The sequence below is a fragment of the Vanessa cardui genome, chromosome 26 (genome assembly GCF_905220365.1).
Source record: "Vanessa cardui chromosome 26, ilVanCard2.1, whole genome shotgun sequence".
NCBI lineage: Eukaryota > Metazoa > Arthropoda > Insecta > Lepidoptera > Nymphalidae > Vanessa > Vanessa cardui.
The window spans coordinates 899387-919886 of NC_061148.1; the positions used below are offsets into that span (position 1 = coordinate 899387).

The window sequence follows — 20500 nt, forward strand, 5'->3', positions numbered from 1 at the left end:
CCTTTCTAAAGTTTTGGAACATATCATTCACGAACAGTTGGCGTTTTACCTCGTGTCTAATCGTCTCCTGAGCCCTTGGCAGTCTGGTTTTCGAGCTGGTCACAGCACGGTTACAGCGCTTCTAAAGGTTACGGAGGACATTCGATACGCTATGGAGAATCGTCAACTTACTGTAGTTGTATTGCTTGATTTTAGCAATGCATTTAACTCGGTAGATCATGATGTTCTTTTATGCGTTTTACGATCTTTAAACGTGTCATCCTCTGCGTGTATCTGGTTTGAATCATATCTTCGAGGACGCTCGCAGTGCATTCAGTTGGGTGAATTAAGCTCAAATTGGAGCGCGCTTAATTCGGGCGTTCCTCAAGGCAGTGTGCTATCCCCTCTTTTATTTTCTGTCTTCATTGATACTATATCAGCGGTAATTTCTTCTAAGTTTCACCTTTATGCAGATGATCTACAATTGTATCGCCACTTTAGTGTTGTGGATGTTACTACGGCTATTACTGGTATAAACGAAGACCTCAAACGGATTCACAATTGGGCTAACAGTTTTGGCCTTGTCGTGAATCCCGCAAAATCGCAGGCATTAATTGTTGGAAGTCGGTATATGCATAAATGTCTCTCTTTAAATAGCATTCCTCCTTTAGCATATAACGACATACCAATCAATTATACCGAGCATGCCAAAAATTTGGGTCTTCTTTTCAGTAGTGACCTGTCCTGGTCCAAGCATATCAATGAGGTAAGTAAAAAGATTAATTTCTCCTTTCACTCCCTTAAACCTCTTCAATATTTCCTTCCTACAAAAACAAAAACTCTTCTTGTTCAATCTCTTTTGCTTCCTCTGATAGATTATGCTGATTCCTGTTTTCTTGACGCTACTGAAGAACTGCTTGATAAACTTGAGAGGCTACAAAATTTATGCATCCGCTTCATTTTTGGTCTACGCAAATTTGATCATGTCTCTAGATTTCGAGCTGAACTCAAGTGGCTTCCTATACGTCTTCGCAGGGATACTCACGTTCTATGTCTCCTTTATAATATACTTTTTAATCCCTTATATCCCAATTACCTTCGAGAACGTTTCAAGTTCTTGCATCCTCCTGGTTCTCCTTGCCGTCCTAATATCCAGCTCCTACTACAAATCCCTTCTCATAATTCTAATTTTTACACCGCCGCTTTCACAGTGCATGCAGCGCGTTTGTGGAACGCTCTGCCGTGCACGATTCGCACTTCTAATTCAATTCACATTTTTAAAAAGAAGTTAAAAGAGCATTTCTTATCAGTCTCCTAATTTTGGCATATGTATTTATATGTATGTATATTATAAGCATTTATATATGTAAACTTTAATGTATTATACATATATATATATATATATTTCTCATTTTTAGTTTAGTATTTGTTTTAGTTTTATTTTGTAATTGTAAACTCTTGCCTGTCTACCTTTCACTGTTCTGTCTATTCTCACTCTTCTGGGTATGCTGGAAGAAATCTCTTATAGGGATAAGCATACCTTTTAAATTTTGCTTTCCTGAGACTTATATATTTGTATCTGTACTGTATCTGGCAAATTTTAATAAACTGTTAAATAAAATAAATAAATAAATAAAATTTTAACAAAAAGAAAAACCGACTTCAAACAAAACACTATTTTAAAACAAATGAATATGCACGAAAAAGTAATAAAAATAATTGCGTATTCAACATATTTTTTAGAATCTTCCTAAGTTAAATGAAATGAAAAATATTAGACTACTTAAAAGTCGATTAACGATTATATCATGTAGTTATAGTTATTGGTATATTTGGAGCCGGTGTCAGCCACGGTGCCCTTGCCCCAACAATCAAAAGAAAAAAGCGATACGAGCCCCTTGATTGATCCAGTATATTATTGTGTAAAAGGTAATTTGTAATAAACATATTTGTTAAAGTATTCTCGTATTGTTTTTTGATAGATATACTGTAGGGTTTTATTGGCTGACACCGACTCCAAATATAACAATAATTATAACTACATGATATAATCGTTAATCGACTTTTAAGTAGTCTAATATTTTTCATTTCATTTAACTCTAAAAAATATGTTGAATACGCAATTATTTTTATTACTTTTTCGTGCATATTCATTTGTTTTAAAATAGTGTTTTGTTTGAAGTCGGTTTTTCTTTTTGTTAAAATTTTATTTATTTTTTGATTTTAAGTGAAGCTGATGTTGACTAACTAATTTTTTTTAATATGGGTAGATTAAGGTTCCGTTTATATGAGTCAGAAACTACTTCGAGGACAATTTCAAAGGAAACTTGCGAATAAAGCAAAAATAGACTTTCGAAAATGCGGATTTAATACGTCACGCGGCGTAAACTACAAGGATCCCTCGAAAGAACTGTAACCGAACTCAGCAAAAAAACTTTGAAAAAGACTAACTATATTTCGTACATCATATGACATCACATCACATACACAAAATTTGATTAAAGATAGTAAGAAATTCTGCCCCATATCGCACCCTAACTGCGAGCCGTATAGGAGTTCCATCACTACATAGTATAAAACAAAGTCGCTTTCTCTGTCCCTATATCTTTAAATCTACGCAACGGATTTTGATGCGGTTTTTTTTAAAAGATAGTGTGATTCAAGGGGAAGGTTTGTGTATATAATACATGAACAATATAGTAAAGAAACACTGATAATTTTAGAAGTTTGCGATGTGATGTCGTATATAAACAAATTCTGTAGTATATTTAGTATCAGAATTGCACCCGTGCGAAGCCGGGGTGGGTAGCTAGTTGATTATAATATTCGACTATGATAATTACATAAACATAACCACATTATGGAAGGTGACTCAAATATCCAAATAACCTATAAATAAAAGATTCGACCGAGTATCGCTAACGTGCTCCTCAGAATTGTTCCGTTCCCTTCCGTTCCGTTACTTTGTCATGGATCCTGTGCTCAGAACCTTACCAAACTTTCACCAAATTACCCTTGAAGTATATATTTTATAATAAAAAAAGAATTATCAAAATTGGTTAACGTGATTTTCAGTTATTCACCTATTTGTCGCGCATATACATAATGCAAATTTAAGACTTATGTCGTTTTCATATGGATACCATCATCGGAAAAAAAAATAAAAAAAATGGGACCCCACGGGAAGCACTACCTTTCAAACAAAAAAAAAATTATCAAAATCGGTCCACCCAGTAAAAAGTTATGAGGTAACAAACATAAAAAAAAAAAAATACAGACGAATTGATAACCTCCTCCTTTTGGAAGTCGGTTGAAAAGACACTGGTAACTACGACAAGAAATATTAAACAATGCATTTTTTTTATGGCATAGGTGGCAAAGGAGCAGGTGGCTCACCTGATGGAAAGTAACTACCATCGCCCATGGACATCTGCAACACCAGGGGGCTTGCAGGTGCGTTGCCGGCCTTTAAGAAAGATGTACGCTCTTTTCTTGAAGGTTCCCATGTCGTATCGGTTCGGAAAAACCGCCGGCGAAAGCTGGTTCCACAAAGAGGTTGTTCGAGGCAGAAAATGTCTAAGAAATCGCGCTGTTGTGGATTTTCGGACATCAAGGTGGTGCGGGTGAAACTTAGAATTTTAACGAGATGTCCGAAGGTGAAATTCAGCAGCCGGGATTAAACCGAACAATTCCTCGGAACATTCCCCGTGAAAAATTCGGTAGAAGATGCAGAGTGATCCAACATCTCTACGCAAAGCCAAAGGATCAAGGAGATCGGAAAGGGCTTGATCGTCGATAACTCGAGCCGCTCTACGTTGGATACGGTCAAATGGAAGGAGCTGGTACTGGGGAGCACCCGCCCAGAGGTGAGAGCAGTATTCCATGTGAGGCCGAATTTGCTCCTTGTAAAGTTTTAGGCGATGGGCCGACGTGAAATACTGTCTCGCCTTGCTGAGCACACCGAGCTTTTTTGAAGCCAATTTGGCTTTGCCTTCCAATTGACCGCGGAACTGAACGAGGCTCGAAATATCAACGCCAAGTATTCCGATACTACCTGTAGCGGCTATAGGGATGTTCTCAAATCGTGGAGATACGACAAATGGTGTTTTTTTTAGCGGTTAACGCGCAAACTTGCAGCTTTTTGGGGTTGAAATGGACTAGATTTAGTCGGCCCCAGTTCGAGATTTCGTTTTCGAAGACTCGATTTCAGACACAAGTTTGTTCCGGTTTTCTTCGACGCATTCCCGAGAAATATTAGCGCGGCCAGTGTACAAGGTGTCAACGGTACTGTCGTCTGCATAGCAGTGAATGTTCCCGATTTGCAACAAATCATTGATATGCAGAAGTAACAAAGTGGGTGATAGAACGCAGGTTTGTAGAACACCAGCATTGACGAATTTTAAGTCAGAACATGCACCGTCGACAACGACCTTGATGCTCCGATCTGCCAAAAAGCTAGTAATCCAATTGCATAATTTCCCGTAACTAACCGTATAAAACCGTACTGGCGGTCACTAATGAGCTGGTTCTCCTCTAGATACCGCAGGAGCTGGCAGTTTATAAGGGACTCCATTATCTTGGAGAGCAAGGAGGTGATGGCTATAGGCCTATAATTGGACGGATCTGAGCGGTTGCCTTTGTTAGGGATCGGATGCACCAAAGCTGTCTTCCAGGAGTTCGGGACGACGCCTAATGCGTATGATTGCCGGAAAAGACGTGTTAAGACCTGTGTCAACTCGGGAGCACATGCCCGTAGCACGATTGGAGGGATGCCATCGGGTCCACTCGACTTGTGAATGTCCAAGGAAAGAAGTGCTTTCCGAACTGCACTTTGCCGAAATTTAACCTCCGGCATCGTCGTATCACACCGCGAGATTGATGGTGGTGACTTTCCTTGGTCATCCAGAGTTAGACGCGAAGAGAGAGCCTAAAAGATCTGCCTTCTCCTTCGCGGTATGGGCCAATGACTCACCGTGTCTGTGCAGAGCTGGAAAGGAAGGCTGACAGAAATTCCCTAGGACAGCCTTAGCGAGAGACCAGAACGCACGTGTTCCTGATGGGAAGCGCACCAGTCTCTCGCCAATTCTGCCAATGTACTTCGACTTCGCCTGAGCAATCACGTTGTTATGCCCTTATGTTGCAGAAGTATACAGCGAGTGTGGTTGGGGTTGCCTTATAATTGCCTCCCCCAGAATTCGGAGGGCAGCCTGGGCATCCCTGCTCAGGTGGTGTACGCCCTGAGCATGGATGCCCAGAGAGGGATTCTCCACCGCAGAAGCTGATGGTACCCTCCTGGGGTAATGTCACCAAATTCTGCACAACCATGTTTTGGGGGAGAGGGATTGGGCCTCCGGAACTCTCACTTACCGGACGAAACGAGGTAGCATAGCTACCACTTTACGCCGATTTTGAGTGTGAGAGTTGTACTTCCCCGGGCGTGCCGGTCCATTCGACTGCAACCGAGAGGTATGCAGTGTGGCCCTACCACTATATGCATCATAAACTTCGGGATTTTATGTTTTTTGAGCCTTTGAGAATTGTGTTACACTGGCTCGCTCACATTTTCGAAACGGAACAACACAATACTAAGTAATGCCGATTATGATAAGTGGGTGGTATCTGCCCAATTGGGTTTACAAAGCCCTACCGCTTTGTATACCGCTTTTATAAAGTATATTAAATTGTTATATCGCATTTTTCAAACTTTTAAGTAATAATTGAGAATAAAAATATTGTTTTTCTTTTAAATAGTTTATTGTTTCACACTAAAAAAAATATTATAGTTACATATGTTTTTGCTTTTTACTCAAACCAACACATCCACACAACGAACTTTTCTACAGTTTAATTAATGTTTCTCTTCCTGCTATGTAAATAATAAATTAGCTCTTTAATGACGAGTTGATTGAATTATCACATCGTAAAAGTCTAAAAATGTTTGGAACAACCTATAGTGCTCAGTTGCTTTACCAAATTTATTGAATATTTCCTAATAATATCCGCAGCTTCTTCTCTATTACAATTTGAGTTGCGAAGATGTCCTTTAGGTGACAGGAAGTTATCATTTAAGATAAAAGGCAATAAATTCGCCCTGGAGACGTATTTTCTCTTAAAATTATCATCACTATCAATATTCATATCATCGTTATCAAGTTTATAGTTTTCGATTATGTCTGATCTTAATATTGAAAGGAAATCTTGATTTGAAATATCAGCTTTTAAACGATAGTATTTATCGATTTCTGTTAATAAGTAAAGCATTGTTGCAGGTATTTGTGTATATTCTTCTACAAGATCATATAAATTCAGCAAGTTACGGCTCAAAAGTCTTTGCATTAATTCTATCCTTTTCTTCAACGCTGTCAGCTCCTTGTTCAAATATATCTTATGATATAGCTTATTGAAATAGCTCAATTTATCATTCATTGTTTTTTCATTACCAATATTTGGATTATGATTAATGTCTATAGAATGTTGAATGTTTTCTTTGTTTTTTGTTAATGGTCTATCTAAGTAATTGTTATTTAATTTGTGCTCATCATCAACATAATGATTTGGTGGAATTTTATGATTAAATTCAGTTGACTCATTATAGTGTGGTAAATGATTCCATTTTTCATCATAACGTTTTAATATATCATTAATTGATTGGGGTAGATTATCAGTTTCGCTGTTCTTTATAATATCTGTACTGTCATGCAAAAGATGTTCGTTCTTCTCTTTAAGTAACGAATAATTTTTGACCTCCTTTTCCAGTTCTGGTTTGAATTTTTCTATAACGTATGGCTTGATTTCACTTGCTGAAGGTTGATTATCAAGTTTAGTATCAGATTCAAGGTTTGAAGAACCTTTGGTAACTAATCCATCTGGTTTTAAATGATCTGTAATGACATTTATTTGAGGGTCTTTCCTAGATAGTATTTCTGAGTATGTGACATATTCTGGGTCTCCTTTCACTTTTGGTATTTGGGAATTGTATTTTTTTATCAAATTTACAATATTTTCCGCAGTTTTGCCATCGATCTCTTTTTCTTCGTCTTCGATTATATTTGTTCTCAGTATTGCGAGAAAATCTTGAGAGGAACGGTGATTTATTAAATTGTAGTATGTATCGATTTGTTCTAGAGCGTTAAACATAATTATAGACATTTGTGCGTACTCTTTCAATATCTCGTATAAATTAAGCGCATCAAGACTTAACAGCTTTTGTATAAAATCTATTTTCAGCGATACTTTTGAGAATACTTTGCTTAAGTAGATATTCAAATATTTTTTATAAGCTCTCTTATTCAAATTTTGCTCACGGTCACGTTCACCACGATGGTCTAAAGTAGTTTTATAATTGATGTCAGTTGGTTGGCTATAGTTTTGTAAGATCCATTTGTCATAAATTCGCTTTAAATTCAATGCGTCATTTGACTGGCGTATTGTATCAGTATTGTATTTATTTTTAATGTCTTCATTGTCCTGCAATATTGGTACATTCTGGTATTGTTTAAATTGTAAACTGGAATATATGTTTGTCGGACTTCGAATATCAATTGCATTGCGTTTTCTAGTATTTGTGGTGTCATCGAATACATGTTTTGGGTGATTCACTTCTAAGTTCATCGATTCATATTTATCTATCAATTTAAGGCTTTCCGTTGCTTTGTTGCCATTGTCATGTTTGTCTTCGATTATATATTTTTTTAATATTGCGAAAAAATCTTGATGTGAACTATGATTTATCAAACTATAGTATTTGTCGATTTCTGCTAATACGTCAAACATAGATATAGACAGTTGCGCATATTCTTGTAAAATCTTGTACAAGTTAGGGACGTCTAGGTTTAGCAGTTTTTGTATAAAATTAATCGTCACTGATACCTTTGAGAACACTTGGTTCAGATAGATCTTTAGGTATTGTTTATAAAGATTTTTGTTCATAATGTGCTCAGCCTCATCGTATTGATGTTTTAATGGAATTTTAGTGTATAATTCCGATTTGTCATAGTTTGGTAAAACCTTCCAATTTGGTTCAATGGGTTTTATTTTTAATTTATCATTTGACTGGACTAAGGAATTACTTTCATACAGTTTTTTGACATCGGTATTATCATTTGATAGAAGTTTATCCCTTTTTTCGAGTTCAAAGTTGGCTTTTGGGTCGATATTTGCTTGTACTAGGAATTGACGTAATTTTTCTTTCTCGTTCGGCATCGACTCTTTTACTGCGCTGCTAGGTTTTAAAATCGATTGAACATTTTGCAGACTTTGTACTTTATCGCGTCTTATATCGTCTGTATTGGGGTTTAGTAGAAGTTCATTCTTAGCTTTTTGTTGTAAGTCTATTTTATATAATAGATCATTGTTTATTTTTAATCTAGGTTCATATAGTTTTGTTATTCCATGTGGCGTTTTATAACCCACTGGTGGTCTACGTGCTACTTCTTGTATAATATTATAATCTTTTAAATGTTGTTTATTTGCTTTTGATTCAAGTATAAACTTGTTCCAGGGATAAGATTCCCGCATTCGTTGAGTGCCTATTTTGTAATTTACATACATGCTTGAATTATTTTGACCCCGATTATTTTCATTTGCTAAATATGACATTACTGGTGTAGTTATAATTTTCTGAGACCGATCTGGAGCCATTTTTAGGTCACTGAGCAGTTTAGTTTGGGTATAGATTGGTTCTCGTTCTTGCGTCGTACGAGTTTCTGATAGCTTGATAAGATTATTTGTGTTTTCATTCGGGTTTGAATGTTTTGTTAGTGATGTTATACTTGTGTCCTGGATATTTCTTTCCCACTTGTTAGCTATGTGTTGCATATCTATATTGGGTTTTAATAGACGTTCATTATTATTTTTTTGTAAGTCTATTTTATATACCAGATCATTATTCACTTTTGACCTAGGTTCATAAAATTTCGACATTTCATATGACGTTATATAGCTCGTTGGTTGTCTATACGCTACTTCTTTTTGTAATATGTTATCTTTGTAATTGTCTTTTAAATTTAAATTTGCTATGGATTCAAGCGTTTCCTTATTCCAGGGATATGTTTCACGCGTACGTTTATTGTCTGTTACATAATCCACATATATATTTGAGTTATTTTGATTTGCTAAATATGAACTTAATGATGACGTTTTCGTTTCCTGAGATCTACCTGGAGCTGATTTAATAGTACTGAGTAATTCAGTTTCGGTGAAGATAGCTGGTTCTTGTGTTTCTCGCATCTCTGTGAACTTAAGATTACTTATATCTTTACTTGACACCCCTTGTTTTTCTTGGATTGGTATACTGTCCTGATTATTTTGTTCCTCCTTTTCAGACAAACTTTGCACTTTCATAATATCTCTACTAACAAATTGGTTTTTATCAGCTGATAGTGGAATCAATTCGTTAATAGAACTCGCAGATTGACTATCAGGCCAAATATAAGTAGTTTTAATTTTACTCTCTTCGCCATTTCTATCAATATGTATCCCATTAGGATTGTTTAGTATATATTTTTCGAATCCTGTTTTATATGCATCATTATTAAAATTTGTAACGACGTTTCCCTCATCTATGGGTATTTTTGTAATCGTATATTTGATTACTCTACCTTCGTTTGGTTGAAATTTGTTATTGTTTAAAACATATCTCTCCAGCGGGATATTTACTTCTTTCATATAATTATATTTTCTTAAGTCTATGTTATTATGTAATCCTTTTAAATTGCTCATTCCATCGGCCTGATCGTTTGATAGTTCGACGTCCTAAAACAAAAATAATAAGTTTTAATTGGATTAAGAAATTACACAAAAGAAAAATCTGCCCCTGAACATGACCAACACAACAACAACGGTCTGTAAATTTCCCACTGCTGGGTTAAGGCCTCCTCTCTCTTTGAGGAAAAGGTTTGAAACATATTTTCCGCGCTGTTCCAATAATGGTTGGTGGAATACACATGTGGCAGAACTTCTATGAAATTATGCACATACAGGTTTCCTCGCGATATTTTCCTTCATCGCTGAGCACGAGAAGAAATATAAACACAAATTAAGCACATGAATATTCAGTGGTTGCTTGGATTTGAACCCGCGATCATTGGTTAAGATGTACGCGTTCTCACCACTGGGCTACCTCGGCTCACCTCGGCCCATGAATACACCATATGATAATATTCTACTTTAAATTTGGAGCCTATTTTCCACTAATCTTCTAGGAAATAAGCGAGCACTTAGTGGCTGCAGACGCGCTTTTGGCTTTGTCATTCTACCCGGGGATGTAATAATAGGGGGCAAATAGGTAAGGTCTCCTTACATTGTTAACGTTTATTCCTGAGATTCAAATTAAGCACGTGAAAACTGCACGTTTTCTTATGGCGTCGATAGTTGGACCTTTAAATTGGCCACCTAACGGTAAGTCACCACTTTCCACAAACATTGGCGCATGAAATTTTGATCTTTTCTTAGATAACAAATGTGTCAACATCCTAGGAGATGTGGGAGAACTAAGATGATATCCCTCGTGCCTGTAGTTCAGTCAAAAAATGTCTTTTTTAAATGAAATTTAGACTCCTTGAATCAAAAAGTAACAATTTATGACTTAATGAATATGAATTAAAAATATTTATATAATAACAAAATTTGAAAGGAATGAGAGGATCCTTTTGAAGATGTTTAACCTTTTATCTTTGATTCCACTTACTCTATCGGGTATTAGGGGTTCCCTTCAATATAAATATCGAGTCTCGCTGTCTATATTACGTATATTTTAAGAAACACTTTTTATAAACAAATATACTTGTCCTTATCACTCCACAGCACCAACGTAAACTACAAATAATCCTAGGGTTTGAACCACCTAGCCTAGATGCCTAACTATAGTAAAACAATATTAAAAATATGATCTTTTTTTGTGCTATCGGTTGGCGGACGAGCATATGGGCCACCTGATGGTAAGTGGTCACACCACCCATAGACAATGACGCTGTAAGAAACATTAACCTTAGGAACTAAGGTCCCTTGTACCTTGTTACACTAGCTCACTCACCCTTCAAACCGAAATAAAAATATAAAAAAAGGATATTAAAATTTACTTACAAAATTTGACGTTACAAAAACAATTTCAACAGCAACAAATAACACCAAAATCTTCATTTTAAGGGAACAAGAATATAAAAATCTGTTTAATATATATATATGTTAAACTATAGTGTTAATAATCGATAAATGGATACATTAAATGCGCGTAATTATACTTTCACGGTAAACATATTTGTTATATAAAATTATTTTCGTGTTATCAATTTATATTATATGAGGCGATAAAATTCAATTCAATAGATTTTCATGTAGTAATTTATGGTAATAGTGCATTTCAAATCAAAATATACTTTATTGAAGTAGGCTTTTACAAGCACTTTTAAACCATTTAACAAACTATATCAAGTGAAGCTACCAGTGGTTCGAAATGTAGATTTTACTGAAAAGAATCGGCAAGGAAATCAGTAATTACTTATATTCAACATTTAAAAATACAAAATCTAAGCGTGGAGCTAATACTTTTTGATTTCAACAATAAACAACAACAACAACAGCCTGTAAATTCCCACTGCTGGGCTAAAGGCCTCCTCTCCCTTTGAGAATGTTTGGAACATATTCCACCACGCTGTTCCAATGCGAGTTGTTGGAACACACATGTGGCAGAATTTAGATGAAATTTGTCACATGCAGGTTTCCTCACGATGTATTCCTTCATCGCTGAGCACGAGATGAATTATAAAGACAAATTAAGCACATATATACAGTGGCGCTTGCCTGGGTTTGAACCCGCAATCATCGGTTAAGATGCACGCGTTCTAACCACTGGGCCATCTCGACTCTAATTTTTGATTTCAAGGCAGGATATATTACATACATATGTAATTGTATTGAACTAACATAACTGTATTTTTAAATGTTGAAAATGACTAACTACTGAATTTCTTGCAAGTCTAATGGAGTCTGTATTCCGAAACGGTGATAGCTTTATTTAATATAGTTTGCTAATAAGATTCAAAAGTGCTTGCAAAAGTCCTATTTCAATAATTTACATTTTAATTTTGATTTTATGATTTTGAATGACAACAATTATCAAAAATCTATACTTCAATTATACTTACTAATTGTCAAACTAAAATAAGAACAGTTACAATTATTTAATTATTACTTGAAACACATTTCCGAAATGTTTCTGTCGACGGTACCAAAAATAAAAAACTTAATGAAAACAATTAATAATCATCCAATTTATTTCGATTATATACAAAACACTTATATACAATCAAATATATATAACACAACAATCACATACAAAACTAGACTACAATTGTCATAACGTTTTTCACGATGAAAAATGGCGGATAATTTCAATGTGTTATATATTATATTTAACGATTCAATCACAATATTTCTTAAGATTATTATTACAATAACTCTGTCGAGGTATATAACGCCGTTAACTGACATCTAATCGATTTTCACAATTGTTGGCATATTAATAAGAAAAACATTATCTATAGACATATATATTACATACAGTTTACATTTTTACTGCGTTTTGCTCAACTATACAGATAATAAAATTGGAGTGTCTGTTTGTAATATTAAAATAGCCCTTTTTTATATACCAAAATAACACTTTTTACAATTTTTGTCGGTCTGTCTGTTTGTTCCGGCTAATCTCTGGAACGGCTGGACCGATTCTGACGGGACTTTCACTGGCAGATAACTGATATCATAAGGAGTAACTTAGGCTACAATAAAAAAATTTCAGGGTGGCGGGCACAGCTAGAAGTTCATAAATGACGGCATTATAGACCAAGGCAGAACTAAGCCTGCAATTTCGTTCGAAAACGCTGGCGTACGGTTTTTCTTGGATGACCTTGAAATCGATTTGAACGAAACCGCAGGCAAAGTTATCAAGGCATTAGGATACGACTTTCGATGTGAAAATCTCGATCCAGTAGCCATCCGGGTCTTGGATGAAGGCGAGTCCCTTCATTTTACCATCCTGTGGTTTCTTAATGAACTTCACACCTTGCTCCTCAAACCTGCAAACAAAATATTACAAGATATTTATAGTATGACACAAATTAGATGTAGCATCGGAAAATGCAATGGAATGAAAATAAAACCGATAACTGCCGATTTACACAACCAATAGAAATGGCTCCCTATCGCGCCATTCGACGCTATTCGTCGCTATAGATTCACGCGTCAGAGAAAGCATGTGCATGTAAATCGACGCGTCAAATTGACGAATATATTAGGTCATGAGATATTACAAGTTATTACGTTTGTGCAAAGACCATATTCGCATGAGAAATAAATATTGATAATTTGGGATAGCGTACTCAATTCGGATGTGATCGGTTTTACGAATTTTGCCGATGCGACATCTAAGTTGTGTCGTACTATACTTGTATGGAAATAATTATTTTCAACGTATATCCCACTCGTTTTCGGATACATTTTTAGAAGAGGGAGGGGGGGGGTGCGTTTGTTCGGTCGTAAATTTTAGGTATGGAAATGTATCCTATGTTCTCCCTGGGGTTTAAAGTTACACACCAAATCTCATCAAATGCGGTTCAGTGGGTGATTTTAAGGGTGAGTGCCAGTAATGCACAAGTCATAATATAGCATCTTAGTTTATAAGGTTGGTGGTGTATTGGCGATGTAAGGAATGGTTTACATTACCTAAAGGACTTGTCTATGGTAGTTAGCTTATAGTTTACCTTCCGGTATCATAAGTTTAATGGAAATCGAATATTTTTGGTTTGAAATAGAGTCAGTGAGTCAAAAAAAAGTCGGTATATTTACCTTTTGCAAGCTTCATCGACGTCTGGGACGAGTATACCGATGTGGCCGAAGCCCCGCGGGTCTGAGTTACCGTTGTGGTACGCTGAATCGTCACTCTCAGTTCCCCAGTTGCTGAAAAGGATAATATTTATCTCAAATAATGCCCATAAATTTTCTTGTGATATATAAAGGAGTACCTATTATTAAAACGCCATTTTAAAATGAACTCTTCAGATTTATACAGTAATACAAATAGTCATTAGTCTTCTTTACATGCCAATAGCTAGTCAGTATGTTTTTTTTATTTTAATTTACAACATCCACAGGGTCACAGTTGGCTATATCTTTTTTTACATTTCGTATTAAAACATTTTGGCATTTTATATTTTTACTAAACATCAGCTGATCTTCGCTGGACTTCAAAGTTGTCTTCTTGTTGGAAGACATGGACTATTTTTTTTTTATTTTAAAATAATATATATTTTTTATAATAAATAAAAATAATAATAAGAGCTGAGCTAAGCTTAACCGATGATTGCGGGTTCAAACCCAGGCAAGCACCACTATATATATGTGCTTTATTTGTGTTTATAATTCATCTCGTGCTCGGCGGTGAAGGAAAACATCGTGAGGAAATTTGCATGTGTTTAATTTCATCGAAATTCTGTCACATGTGCATTCCACCAACCCGCATTGGAACAGCGTCGTGGAATATGTTCCAAGCCCTCTCCTTAATGGAAGAGGAGGCCTTATCCCAGCAGTGAGAAATTTATAGGCTGTTACTTTACTACTACTTTTACTTTAAATAATATATAAGTAATTCTTATAATCCTATTTACTACAATCCAGTCGGTCCTGCTCCGCGTTCGATCAAAGAAAGTACAGCCTCGGCGACTCTGATGTCGCGTTTATGTATAGTTTACTCAGCATGTTGGATCCGATCCAAACCATTAAAGGAATCAAATAATGCCCAATAACTTTTTTTTATGTGATAGGTGGCAAACGAGCATTAGGCTCACCTGATGGAAAGTGACTACCACCGCCCATGGACATATGCAGCGCCTAGCAGGTGCGTTGCCGGCCTTTTAGGAAGGAGTACGCTCTTTCCTTGAAGGTTCCCATGTCGTATCGGTTCGAAAAAACAGACGAAAGCTGGTTCCACAAAGTTGTTGTGCGAGGCAAAAATTATCTTAGAAATCGAACTGTTGTGGACTTTGTCTAACTGTCAAAAAATTCAGTTCCATAGACAAAAGATTACTTACTATGTCAATTCTAACGTAGCTTTCCTAGTCATAGCCCATTGTGTCCTCTGGGTTTCATCCTTTGGCACCTCAGAGGGATTCTCGTAGCCCATGAAGAATAAGGAGAATTTCATCTCAGGGAAATGTAGCTGTTTCAACAGCGTCATACCGAGGACGCCCGTGTAGAACGGTATGGACTTCCTAGGATCCTTGACGCGGTACATTGTTTGTTGGAACATGAAATCCTGGAAAGATTTAAGATTTCCCATTTTAAAATTTATTTAGTATTAAAATATAAATGAGATATGTATAGTAAGACACAAATTAGATGTAGCATCGGAAAATGCAATGGAATGAAAATAAAACCGATTAGTGCCGATTTACACAACCAATAGAAATAGCTCCCTATCGCGCCATTCGACGCTATTCGTCGCTGTAGATTCACACGTCAGAAAAAGCAAGTGCATGTACATCGACGAATATATTAGGTCATATGATATTACAAGTTATTACGTTATTACGAGAAATAAATATTGATAATTTGGGTTAGCGTACTCAATTCGGATGTGATCGGTTTTACGAATTTTGCCGATGCGACATCTAAGTTGTGTCGTACTACAACTATATATAAGTTTTCTATTATCATAATAAGTTGAATTATTTTACAAGCAAACCATATTTGATCAGAGGAATTATAAAATTACAAGAATATAATATATTATAAACTTTAGTTGCCCTGGAATATGTTTATTTCTTTTTGCAGCATAAAACAGCCTGATAGTAACTATTCATTTATTGTAAATGGAGCATCAACTTTGGATTTGAAATGGTCTCTTAGGCGTACAAATTGATGTGTCGATGTACCAAGTGGAATTTAACTATCACAAACAAATAAGTTACTATTCAGGCTTCAATGTTATTAAGTATGGGACATTTATCATGTTTTTATATTTGTTTTTTGAGCTTGATATTTCGACATTGCCTATGAATGTCTTGTTCAAAAACAACAACAACAACAGTCTGTAAATTCCCACAGCTGGGCTAAAGTCCTCCTCTCCCTTTGAGGAGAAGGTTTTGGAACATATTCCACCATGCTGTTCCAATGCGGGTTGGTGGAATACAAATGTGGCAGAATTTCTATGAAATTTGTCACATGCAGGTTTCCTTACGATGTTTTCCTTCACAGCTGAGCACGGGATGAATTATAAAGACAAATTAAGCACATGAATCAGCGGTGCTTGCCTGGGTTTGAACCCGCAATCATCGGTTAAGATGCACGCGTTCTTACCACTGGGCCATCTCGACTCAATGTCTTGTTCACGAGAACAAAATTTAAAAACTTGGTAAATATTCCGTAATTAATCTTATATAGCTACACATGGGTAACAAATATATACTACAATAAATTTTAAATAGTTGAATAAAATTTTTGTTTTTTAATATATGGATTGTATAAAATCATTCAGACAGTGTATCTCCAAGTTCCAACACATGCTTATCTCAAGAGTTCAACAATTATAATAATTTTACAATGTGATTTATTTATAAATTTAATAAGATAAGATATAATAATAATGGAAATAATTATGTAACTCATACCAATATGTTAGTAACACAATTATTACATGATTATTAATTTTGTATGTAGATTAATGTATGAAATATTATCAAAATTAAAATATACTCTATAGTCTATAGTATAGACTCTATACCATAGGGGCTTCATTGAATTATTTAAAATATCACTTTACTAGTAGTAGATCCTACTGACAATAACTAGCATTATCAACTGACTTAATTGTTATCGGTTACTTTTTTCTAGTAAGAAAATTAAGGATTATGGTAAATAAGGCATATTATTCTGTACAGTACAGTAACAACAAGTAAATCCTTTTCCCCGGCAAGTAACCCACAGCTGAGTTAATGATTCTAATCATGTTGGTGGTATTAAGTTTACTTCTCCAAGGTCCACTGGTGGGTACATGTGGGAGTTTTGATATATAAGATGAATTATAAACACAAATTAAATACATGTTACTTAAATGGTGTTCAGAAACATCAGTTCTAATTTTAAATTGCATAAAAATTGTTTAGCTAAATAAGTATTTCAAACGTTTTGTTTCTTTGATGGATAGAAATATTTTATTACTTTATAGATTTTCCTGTAATAATTATGCTTTTTGAAACAAATATTACAATAGTTATAACAACAAGATAATTTAACACGTTTTAATATAAAATTACTAAAACTTGTATAGATATTGAAATTAATATAAAAAAGATAGGTTGGAATGCGATAAATACCTACGAAAGATCAATAGGTCATATCTATTAAAAAACCACTAAAATGTAGGTTTAAATATGTTTTTTGTTTACCTTTGTTGCCGGACATGGTGTTTGGCATAATGATTCGATTTCTTGGGCCGAAATACCTTCGCTAGCCATCGTTCTAAAAAATAAAAACAATACAAAATTAACCGATGTAACCTCTTCCCTTTTAATGAAGTGTAAGTATTAATTATATCCTTAAATATTTTTATGTGATGTAATTTTATTTTACCTAATACTTTGACGAAGACCTGTAAGACTATTATATCGCAAGAAATTAAGAAGAAGCGAAATTGATAAGCGAATTGAAGGCGAAAGTGACATATCAAATCACAACTCAAATGTCAATTATCAAATTACCAGGGCTGCCAATGCCTATTCACCTAATTCCTCAAAAATCTTAGTGAAATTCCTCAAATTGGGGAAAAAAAATGTCCTTCGTTTTTGTATAAAAGGCATAAGTATAAATTCGCCTCATTTTCCCCACACCAATCAGCGATCGACTTGCGATTCCCCGCAATTTGGGGAATTCCCCATACATTGGCACCGCTGCAAATTACATACTATGTACATAGATTAAATATGTCTATATTTACTAAAACGTTTATTTAACTAATTTAGAGATTTCCAATTTTTTTTTCAATACAACAATAGTTTTTATTTTTTTTGTAGTTTTAATTTTATTATTAGCAAAAATATAATATTTTGAAACTTTAGCTGAGTAGTAATTAAAAACAAAAATTAGTACAGAAGCACTCTTTCAGTTTCGCATTTTATAATAAAAGCCTATTTATTTTTAATAGCAGAGATTAGATAGGTTTGATAAGGTAGGACAATAAAATTTTATTATAGTAAATCTTTTTTTTAATCAATCTTAATCTTATTTTTTCTTCCCTTCTATAAAAAGTATAAATGATATAGTGTATCTATAAAGTAAAAATGTGTATTGTTAGTGACACTAACCTACATTATTAATCATTACTATTGTTCATTTGCCCAAAACCTTTTCATTGAAAGTTGGCAATATTGTTCTCCTCCAATATTTCTATTAAATCACTCACTAAAGTTATAGGTTTTGATTTTTTTTTCAGGATTCTTATATAGTGTTAGTCCAGATACCTAATTATTACATTATTTAATTTTGAAACTCAATTACTTAAGAAAATGTCAATGAGAAAGATAGTACAATATTTTAAGTACGGAAAAAAAATATTAGTTATTTCTTTTTGTGTTTCTAAAAAACAGATTTATATAATATTAACAATAGAAAATGGAAAATTGACTTGTTAAAAAACTTAACCAATTCAAAAACATTTTATTGAATTAAATATGAAACAAGCCTTAACTAAATAACAAACTTTATAATTATTTCTATTAATGTTTAACATCCATACTCGGTATATAATATTTATCATAAATATACTTCAATTCTTCCAACCAAACTATATCCCTTTCCACTGTTGTAGTCTTACATTGATAAGCAGATATCATTCTAGTATTTTTTAAATCATCAATAAATATATCACCGATAACACTCACATTTGAACCTTCAACAAAATCAAAGGAATTGTTATACTTTTTTTCTATGGAATTTAATAAAGCCGCCATGGTGGGTGCGTTATCGTCACCTCTTTGTGAAATTGTTGCAAGATTTTTCACTAAGTCTTTCATGGTGGTATCGGATACAGCTGTGTTAGTTTTCATTGAGTCGTAATATACTTGCACACAGCCAGTAGGATCGCTTAATTCAAAATTAGTTGATTTTGTTGTGGTATTGTACATTGATGTAACAACACCGTGTATCATAATGTTCTTAAATTTAATACCGAAGATTTCGTAAATGTATTTGTTTTCTTCAGATCTTTTAGCGCGAAAAATATCTTGTATGTACAATTTTAAAGGTTGTTTTTGGTAACTGTCCATTATTACACTTAGTGTTAGGATAACTTTTAATTAAGTATTTCAACTTTTTATGTGATCTACCGGAGCAAAACATAATTTAACAACAATTCCTGTCAACATTGTATTTCGAATTTTGACATTTCGACATGGCTACCAACATAGGAGCGGTTGAAAAAGTAAAAATAATTCACATATTTTTGTAAATTTTAATTGCGAATATAATATCGGTCGATTAATATTTATTAAATATTTAATAAAAATGTATTTTATTTTAATACCTAGAGTTCTAAATGAAAAAAAGTCTGTTACATATCTACTTCTACAATAGTTGTAATTACGCAGTTTGACATTATTGTACTTAATGAAAATTATAACTCTTATTCTTCTTATCATTAATTTGTAAAATCAATTAATTTTTATGTTGACGACATAGCAAGTATTTTATTTCTGGATTACGGTAAAAAATTTACTAATACGAAATAAATTTCTTTTAAATATTGAGATAAGTTGTCTAAAAAATTATATAAAATAAATTGTAAACATTACAGTTAAAAAAGAAATATTTTTATAAAAAGTTATCAGTTTGGAGATGCTGGGATTTGAACCCAGGACTTTCAGCATGCGAAGCAGACACTCTACCACTGAGTTACATCCCCTGATAACATAAGTTCTGAATTTATGCATAAGTATATATTACGTATTAAAAGTAAAGTATACATTACGTCATAGTACTGTAATTTCAAATTTTAAGTATGTAATTAAAGTGACCATATTTAATTCTTGCCAATGATTTCCTGTTCAATGTCTATGTACTTTAATTTATGTTTTTATAAATTTACGAGGATGAACCTTTTTTTTTCAAAGTTTAATATTAATTAAAACTTAAAGCAGAAAAAAAGCCAAATAATATCACGAACTTAATAATTAATATGAGTCTTATGCGATGTTGTATATCTATTACTTTACAATGCAAAGCGTATAAAAAAATACAGACTAATTGATAACCTCCTCCTTTTTGAAGTCGGTTGAATATATTAAGAATACTAAAACTACTGTTACATTTGACGATTTCGAATTAAATATTCAGCTGCTCAATTTACAAAAAAAGGTTTGGATATAAATATAATAAGTTCATATTTTTTTCAATAAGTCTCTGAACGTTTTATTGTTGTATTTAAATTGTAATTGTACTAGTAATTTTCTTTTAAATAAATTTTCATTTTCCATCA

At 34.0% G+C, this 20500-nt stretch overlaps 2 protein-coding genes and 1 non-coding gene across 3 annotated transcripts; all 3 read right to left on the reverse strand.

The window, feature by feature from the left end:
• Positions 1-12874: 12874 nt before the first annotated feature.
• On the reverse strand, positions 12875-17719 carry LOC124540720 (lactoylglutathione lyase). Its single transcript, XM_047118403.1, has 5 exons — positions 17602-17719; positions 17418-17490; positions 15063-15286; positions 13822-13932; positions 12875-13052 (listed from the first exon to the last, which is right to left on the reverse strand). Exons 1-5 carry the CDS (start codon positions 17691-17693, stop codon positions 12929-12931), a joined length of 624 nt encoding a protein of 207 aa, XP_046974359.1. The 5' UTR covers positions 17694-17719; the 3' UTR covers positions 12875-12928.
• Positions 17720-18715: 996 nt separating this feature from the next.
• On the reverse strand, positions 18716-19340 carry LOC124540751. The gene has a single exon (XM_047118454.1). It carries the CDS (start codon positions 19290-19292, stop codon positions 18744-18746), a length of 549 nt encoding a protein of 182 aa, XP_046974410.1. The 5' UTR covers positions 19293-19340; the 3' UTR covers positions 18716-18743.
• Positions 19341-19855: 515 nt separating this feature from the next.
• Trnaa-cgc lies at positions 19856-19927 on the reverse strand. Its single transcript has one exon. It is a non-coding gene; the product is annotated as a tRNA-Ala (tRNA).
• Between the last annotated feature and the right edge of the window lie 573 nt (positions 19928-20500).